The sequence below is a fragment of the Trichosporon asahii genome (assembly GCF_000293215.1).
Source record: "Trichosporon asahii var. asahii CBS 2479 unplaced genomic scaffold scaffold00048, whole genome shotgun sequence".
Taxonomy (NCBI): Eukaryota; Fungi; Basidiomycota; class Tremellomycetes; order Trichosporonales; family Trichosporonaceae; genus Trichosporon; species Trichosporon asahii.
Genome location: NW_014040876.1, coordinates 303220 through 311588, shown reverse-complemented (window position 1 = coordinate 311588; position 8369 = coordinate 303220). Strand labels below are relative to the sequence as shown.

Genomic DNA, 8369 nt, shown 5'->3' with positions numbered 1-8369 from the left:
GCGGGAACGGGGATGGGCGGGGTGAGGGCGGTGGGAGGGGCGGGGGAAAGGGGAGGGAAGGAAGGGAGGGGGAGTCGGGAGGGCGGTGAAGAGAGCGAATGGGCCGAGTTGGACGGACAAGAATGAGGCAGAGGTGGCAAAACTTGTTGAGAGAAGGAGATGGAGGTCAAGGCGAAATGACAGACGCCATATGCGACCCAACCTGGCCGATCCGGTGGTGAGAGTGGGTAGGGGAGTGTGTGTGTGTGTGTGAGGGAGGGAGAGGGAGAGGGAGAGGGAGGAGGGAGAGGTAAGGTTGGCGGAGAGGGCGGGGGTCTGAGGCCGGGTGCTCAGGTGTCGGAAGGTTGCTAAGGATAAGCAGGATAGGCAGGAGAATACCAGTTCCGGGAGACGAGACCAAAGTCGCGCGTTGATTCGTTTGTCGTACGGCGTCGGGCGTTGGGCGTGCCGTGGGCGTCAGGCCGGCGTGCAGACAGGTGCAGGCAGGCGTGGTGTGCGGCGTGCTTAGTGCTTAGTGGTGAGGATGAATGATTTGACGCGTTCTTTGTTGAATGTTCGGAACAGGATATAGGGCTGTATGTCGGTTGGTGATGGTGGTGGTGGCCTGAAGGGTGGGAGGAACGAGCTAGCCCAAGCAGGCTGGGTGGGAGGGTATGGTGGGTAGTTGTGGGTGGTGGTGGTGGAGGGAGGCGATGAAACGGAGCAAAGACAGAGAGCTCAAAGCGGAAGGTGAGCGCGGGAACGCGTCCAGCAGTTGGTCCTAGCCTAAGGGTCACAGTGGCCAGTGACCAGGCGCGTGAGTAGGGCTGGAGGCTGAGGGCCGAGGCTAGTGAGGACAGCGTCGGCGACGGCGAGTGATGCACTGATGATGATGGCCTTGTGGGAGTGATGAGCAACGACGAGGTACGGTGCATGCATGGTGACGGAGGTTGGTGACTGCTTTGTGAGAAAGTGAGACCGAAAGACCCACTCGCGGGTGCATGCACTGACGACGACCAACGGTGGGTGGCTTTTGGCTGCATGGCTGTGGTGGTCGACCACACTGTCCGAAGTTCCTTCTCATTACCCTGAAGACCCGAGGGATCGAGCAGGCACCAACAGGGACTGAGGGATGCGAGCGGTGCATTTGAGGTCAGTGGCGTCCGCTGCCATCGGCTGTCAACAAGGCCCTTGCACAACAACCATCGCGGGGGCAAATAATTTTCGTAGGGCGCTGCCAGGGCATGCACACGGCATACAGTGTACAGATCCTGGACATGCATGCATGCTTACCGCTTCCTGTCCGCCACGCCACCGGAGACGGTCATACACTCACGGCGTACGGCGGCGTACACGGCAGGCGGGACCTGCTTCTCGGCATCCTCCATTGATTCCAGTCCGCTGACAATTCACAAATGCCACCGGCCCTGACGACCAATCCACCACCAAAACAATCCACTCACCTTGGCGTCCGATCGCGTGTCGCGTCATTCCCGGATCAACAACGGCGTTACTGCTCCCACGTGCATATCACCGGTCTGTGGCATTCCACGCTCAGTCTGAAACAAGCTTGACACGAGTAAAGATGGCCAGGCTGGCGTGCCTTGTCGAAGCACCTCCCGTCCCAATCTTATCGATGCTGCTCCCCCTCGAGACATGCGTCTTCCTCCTCAGCAACATCGTCTGCGACGTTGAATCCGAGACTGTAAACTTTGCACACTTCAACACCATCGCCGACATCTCCCAGAACTACCTGGTCATAAGATTCAACCTAACCCCGTCGCATCACAATTTGAAACCATCCCCATCCCGTAAGAACACTCATCTCCACTGACACCCGACCTTCCTCGCATCACACAAATGCAACCTGTTACACCGTTCCAGCTCCGTTTCCAGTGTCTTCAGTGGAGCGGATCTCTCGATCAAAGTTCAGATAAGGGGAAGCCCATCGTCACACGGCCGCGAACGAATGGAGCAAGCAGCATGCGATCATCGGATTGAACACGTTGGTGTGTGTTACCATGGACGCGGTGAGGCTTCCCCGCTAGACTACGCTAGACTACTTAACCGTAGCGTGGATGGTCTTCCCCGGCCAAGCCGCTAGTCCGCTTTCACCTCCACGAACACGTCCAAGCCTGTATACTAGTCACTGTCCAACTACACTGTATCATTACTGCTCATAGATTCGACCAAGTCTCAACACGATGCGCCTTCCCGCGCTCTTCGCAGCGTCCGCGGCCCTGTGGGTGGCGACAGCCAGCGCCGCCAGGCAGTGCACACATTACGGCCTTCCGGAGGGTGACGAGTGCACGTGTCCGGCCGGTTTCGGTGCATCGATCGGCTCCCAGTGCGACACGCTTCAGTGCGGTGGCTCTCTCTACGTTCCCGGCCCCAAGGCGAAGGACGGCAACTTAAAGGACTGCAAATGCGACGACGGCTGGACGGGACCGACGTGTACGGGTAAGTGCCTCTGAATAGCTGAAGCATGCTGACCTCAGTCTGTCAGAGCAACCAGGCATGCTCGACGTCGCTGAACCGCTACTCATGGGGCACAAAGTACTCCCAGGTCCCGGGGCTGAACAACACCCTCATCTGCTCTGCCTCGCCGACAGTGTACGGAACGGGCCAGATGACGTGTTCGCTCAGCGACCCGACGATCAACATGCTCTTCCCCGGTCCCGCCTACGTTACGATCACACGCTCCCTGAACTCGACGAAGCATCCCGGCGGCAAGCGGGTCCTTACGAAAGGCGGACTGAATGGCGGAGAGGGTGTGGCGTATGCGCAAATCTGGATCAACAATGTCGAGCAGTTCAGCTGCATGGCTCAGAACTGCACACAGACCGTTGCCAAATCGAAGATAGACGGAGCCGCCGGCAACAGCACGACATGGGACTGCGCCGACCTGGAGTGTCGCTGCAATGGCGAGAGCGACCTGTGCCGCTCGCCCGGAGTCCTCGGCATCATCAACAAGCTTCACGGTCCGCTTAGCGTCGACTGTGGCGGCGACGACAACTGTCAGTTCAAGCAGCAGCTTGTGACCAACTTCTTCGGCGAGAAGGGCCTCACGCTTTCCGACTGCACTTTCGGCGAGTGCGTCGAACAGAGCACAATCGACAACGCTTCCTTCGACACAAACGTTCCCGGCCCTTCCGCAGGCGTGATTGCCGGCCTCCTCGCTGTGGCTTGCGTCATTCTCGCTGTAATCATCGCGACGGTGAACGGCATCTACTCTCGCGAACGAGCCCGCCGCCGCCCCACACACGGCGACTTCATGAAGCGACCCGGTGTGGGACTCTCCTGGTCCGGTGTTGGTTACGAGGTCCCTCCAGAGCAGCGCGGCTTCATTCGTGCTTTCAAGGAGTGGCTGAAGGGCGGCCGCGGGGCAGCCTACCTGAAACTCGAAAGGGACGTGAACGTGGGCCCGCACGGAGGCAAGGTCGTTCTCCGCGACTCTTGCGGGGACATCCCTGCCGGCGGATTCTGCTGTCTCCTCGGCCCTAGTGGAGCGGGGAAGTCGACGCTGGTAGACATCCTCTCCGGCCAGAACAAGGCTGGACATGTGGAGGGATCTGTGTCCTACACCGGAGGCGGACGGATCAAGGTAGCCTACGTCGACCAGCGCGATGTCCTCAGCGCCACTGCGACCGTAGCTGAGACGCTTCAGTTCGCAGCGGACCTCAGGCTGCCCGAGAACATCCCCGCCCACGTCAAGGCGGAACGTGTTCGAACTGTGCTGCAGCAGCTCGGTCTCGAGCACGTCGCAGACACCCGCATCGGCAGCGGTGAAACGCGCGGCGTCTCTGGCGGTGAGATGCGTCGAGTCAGTATCGGCGTCGAGCTCATCAGCGCTCCCGACGTCCTTATCCTCGACGAACCCACCTCGGGTCTCGACTCTGTATCCGCCGCACGCATCGTCACCCTCCTGAAGGCCATCACGGAGGACGAAACTTGCCCTACAACCGTCATCGCCTCAATCCATCAGCCCTCCTCGGCCCTGTACAACGCCTTCTCGCAAGTCCTCCTGCTGTCTCGAGGCAAGCAGCTCTATTTCGGCCCCGGCGGCGATGCGCCCGCAGACTACTTTGCTCGCTTTGGTCTCCCCTGCCCGGCGCACTACAACGTGGCCGACCACCTGCTTGAGATCGCAACTGCCTCCCCGCCCCTCCAGACGGGTCGCGATGCAGTTGTGCCGTTGAACTACAAGAGCAAGGAGGCCAGGTTGCTCGAAGAGAGCGAATCTGAGCTGAGCAGCGCGGGATCGAGTGAACTGGACCTGCTCTGCGCCGGCGAGACGAGCGTGGATCTAAGCCAGCGACAGAGCGTGCCCAAGTCGGCGTGGTGGCCCGATGGACGCTGCGAGACAACGTTCCTCACTCAGATGGACGTACTGAGTAAGCGTGAGTGGGCCAACTTGATGCGAGACAAGACGCTCTTCGTCTCCCACGTAATCGCAGGCATTGTGCTCGGTCTCTTCGCCTCGGGCGTGTTCTCCCGTATCGACCTGTCCATCTCTGGGTTTAGGAATAGGATCGGATGCCTGTTCTTCATCTGCTCTCTCGTCTCGTTCTCGTCCCTTTCCGCACTCAACAACTTGGTCGAAGCTCGGCCACTGTTCCTGAGGGAGCGGGGCGGGTTCTACTCTCCCTCAGCCTGGCTCCTCTGCCGCGTGCTCTTCGACATTGTGCCCTTGCGCATCATTCCCATCTCCCTGCTGGCGTGCACGACCTACGCCCTGGTGGGTCTGACGCCCACGATCGTCAACTTTTCCCAATTCTACCTCGCCGTGATGCAGTTCGCAGTCTCCATGGCGCTGTTCAACTTCATCCTCGCCGCGGCGTGTTCCAACCCCGCCCTCGCCGTCCTCGCCTCGAACCTCTGGAACATGTTCAACTTCGTGTACGCCGGCTTCTTCGTAAAGCTGGAGAATGTGCCGGCCTGGGTCCGCTGGCCAACCTACATTACGCCTCTCGGATTCGCGCTCGAAGCCATCAGTGTCAATGAGGTGGGCGCCGGATTGCCGATCAAGGACGACCTGGACGGCATCGCAATCGAGATCAATGCAGCGTACATCATGAAGCGACTGTTCGGGTATGAGCTGGGCAAGTACTATGGCGATGTGCTCGCCCTGTGCTGGTTCCTCATTGGATATCTTGTGCTGCTGGTGGGACTGGTTGTCTATCACATGCGTGAGCACCGATAGCTCCGTGAAGCCGGAGATGAAATGTGTGGGGATCAGTAGGGTCCAAGAAGTATTCCAGATCAGTAGAATAAGCTCAGTATCACAATGTACAATGTGTCTCGATTGCTGTTGCTTAGGTCAGACCGAACGACAAAACGACACTGAGCACAAACTGTATCACTGCCAAGCTAGTCCCGGCGGCCGATCGTCTCGAGCTTGCGAGAGCCATGTGACTGGTACCGTCGTTAGTCCGCTTCGTGTTTGAATCGGTTCGAAGTTGGTCCTGTCCACTTTGATCCGCCTAGCCGTTGTTAGCAAGTCGTTGTAAGCGCGTAGTAGACTTCGACGTAGTCACTATCGATCTCTTATCGATGAGATTGAGGATGGATGCGGAAGTGTGCGCCGCCCTCAGAATTCATCGCAAGGTCCAAGTCACGTGCAGGAAGGTGACTATAACCGGTTCCTGTCGGATAACCCGTTCGAGTACCCGGCCATCTCCGCCCTCTGCTCCTGTGCCCTTGCTCGCTTTGGTGCAGCCTAGGCTGTCCTGCCGGGCCCCGCGTGGTAGGCTGGGCAAGGCAAGGGGGACCTCGCGTTCGCTTGCAGTCCAGCTATACTTCCTCGCGAACACTTGGCCACCGCTCGTACTCCACTGCAACACCGACACATCCACCATCCGCAACGACAATGCCCAAGAAGATTGGCCGGCCATCCGTGTCGTGCGCAGAGTGCAAGCGCTCCAAGCTCCGCTGCGAGCGTGATCGCGATAAGAGTAAGTTTCCTATGCTGTTCAGGGGCTGACAAGCCAAGGTGGAGCAGAGGACTGGCCGTGCAAGCAGTGCGTTCGCCGAGGTGAGTAATCAGTTTCCCGGTTCGGACTGGACAAACACGCAACACCGTGTCACATCTCCCTCTGCAACCAGATGCACCGTGTCGTGGCATTGTGGAGCGTGCGTGAGGCGCAGACACAGAGGCCAAACCGGAATGCCTGATGCATCACCGACGTCGGTGCGAGACAGACATCGCCGCATGCGATAGGCATACTGATAGCGATGTCCCTTGCACACGATCGCACGGTGGCCGTCCTCGCTCGGCGCCGTCGGACTCGCGTTGCCCGCAGCGGGCAGCGAGTGGGTCATTATGCGTGGCCATTCCACCCCCTCCGCTACCGGGTTCCTCGTCATAGCTGACCGCAGGATGTGCCAGTCTGTGCCCCGAGGGCATCGTCGCCGCCCGCACGTCGGTACGCGAACTGCGTGAGGAGATTGCCTCCCTCAAGCGGCAGCTGGCGCTCGCCCAGTCCTCGCCAGCGGGCACGAAGCCGATGCCGCCACCGACATCGTGCTCACCCCAAGACGTGGCCGAGGGCACCGTTACCGTCGGCCAGCTCTCGATCAGTCACGGCGGGCGTTCCCGTTTCTACCCTCCGACCGCCGCAGCGCACGTCCTCCCCGACGAAGGGGACGAGGAGAGCAAACCCTCCGCCGCCGCTGGGGCGGGTACGACCTTCCCGTTCTTCCTACAGGATCGAGCTGCTTTCCTCGCCGAAGCACGCGCCGCTCTTCCGACTTATGAGGAGATGCAGACGCTGCTAGAGGTGTACTGGGAGGCTACTTGCTGGCGATTCATCCCCGTTAGCAGGAGCTATCTCGACGTCGTCCTGCTCGATGTCTATGGGCATAGCAGGCAGACGCTGCACCGCAACGACGCCGCGCAGCTCGCGCTCGTCTTCGCCGTCAGCGCTGTCGGAAGCCTCTTCGACGAGAGGGAGAGCCCATACTCGGAAAAAGCACACACATTCAACCGCCTCTCCCTCGCTTGTCTCGGTGCCGCCGATTTCCTCACCAACACGAGCGTCGCTAGTCTGTAAGTAGATGGGGAATGATTTAGAGCTGTTCGAAGGTGAGATTGCAGCTGACACCCAGGGCGACTCTTCATCTGCACTACTCGTTCACGCTGAACGCGGGCTCGCGCCGAACAGAGGAGCTGTACGCTGTTGTCGGACTTGCCCTGCGTCTTGCGATTCTGGCCGGATTCCACCGCGACGGCGCGTGGTGGAAGCTGCCCGAACGCGAGGTGAACGCGCGCCGGCGCGTGTGGTGGGAGCTCCTGACGCTGGAGCGTATCAACGTGAGTCAATCCTAGATCCATTTCGGCGCTAACGCCCAGTCGAATCGGTTCGGATGTCCGCCCTCGATCCAGCCGCATCAGTTCGACACCCTCCGACCCAGCGACGAGCCAAACTCCTCCTACCTCTGCTGGCGCTGGGAGTGGGACGACATCCTCCACCGCCTGTTGACCGAGTACATCAACAGCGAAGACGATAGCCGCCTGAAGCTGGGCGACCGCGCCGTGCGCGAGTTCTGGCACCGGCTTCCCAAGGCGCTCAAGTTCCCCGGTGTCACAGTGTACTCCGACATGGACGCTGTGCCCCTCTCATCGAGACGGAGCGAGATCCCCTCTGAACCGGCGACCGATCGCGCACTGCTGGAACAGATCCGCCTGTCGCTCCACCACAACACGGGCATGCTCCACCTCCACCGCGCAGGCTTCTCGCAGGCACTCAAGGACAGCCCTGACGAGCCCCTCGAGTCGCCGCAGGTCGCCTCCGTGCTCGTCGTCATCAACGAGGCGTGCGTAAACGTCATCGACATTGCAGCGTACGTGCTCGAAAAGGTGCCCAAGGTATCGCGGCACTCCGTCGTCGTCCTCGATCTGTACTCCTCCCTCGTGCCCCTCGCCGCCTTCGTGTGCCGCTCCCCGCACAGCCGACTCGCGAATGAATGCCACCACCACCTCATGCGCGGCGTCACGCTTCTCGAGGCAACGACGACCAAAACCCCTTGTGACTGGTATCGCGTGCTGTGCTCGCGTGGCCAAAAACTGGCGGCGCAGGCAACGAACCGCCTCATGGCGCGCTGGAACGGGCCCAACGGCAGCAGCTCGGCGGACGGCAGCACAGGACCAGTGGAGAACGATGAGGTCGACGCCATGCTCGGCCGCACGAATAGGCTGCACGAGGCAGCGCCGCCCGTTACGATCCCGACACCCGCGATCGAGGGCGATATCGCCCCAGACTTTGATATGTGGCTTAGCGCCTTCTGGCCGAGTGTCGAGAATGTCGCGCCGCCGACGGCGACGGCGCTGGATGGGACGGAGTTCAGTCAGCTGTTCGTGCCCATGAATGGGTTCTAGGGGGTTCTAGGCG

At 60.5% G+C, this 8369-nt stretch overlaps 2 protein-coding genes across 2 annotated transcripts; both read left to right on the top strand.

Annotated features, from left to right (window-relative positions):
- Positions 1 to 2183: 2183 nt before the first annotated feature.
- A1Q1_01200 (uncharacterized protein) lies at positions 2184 to 5182 on the top strand (the record flags this gene model as incomplete). Its single annotated transcript, XM_014325475.1, has 2 exons — positions 2184 to 2439; positions 2478 to 5182. The coding sequence occupies 2 exons, from the start codon at positions 2184 to 2186 to the stop codon at positions 5180 to 5182; spliced, it is 2961 nt and encodes a 986-aa protein (XP_014180950.1).
- A 666-nt stretch (positions 5183 to 5848) lies between these two features.
- On the top strand, positions 5849 to 8356 carry A1Q1_01199 (uncharacterized protein; the record flags this gene model as incomplete). Its single annotated transcript, XM_014325474.1, has 5 exons — positions 5849 to 5933; positions 5981 to 5999; positions 6368 to 7027; positions 7087 to 7291; positions 7364 to 8356. 5 exons carry the CDS (start codon positions 5849 to 5851, stop codon positions 8354 to 8356), a joined length of 1962 nt encoding a protein of 653 aa, XP_014180949.1.
- Positions 8357 to 8369: the final 13 nt, after the last annotated feature.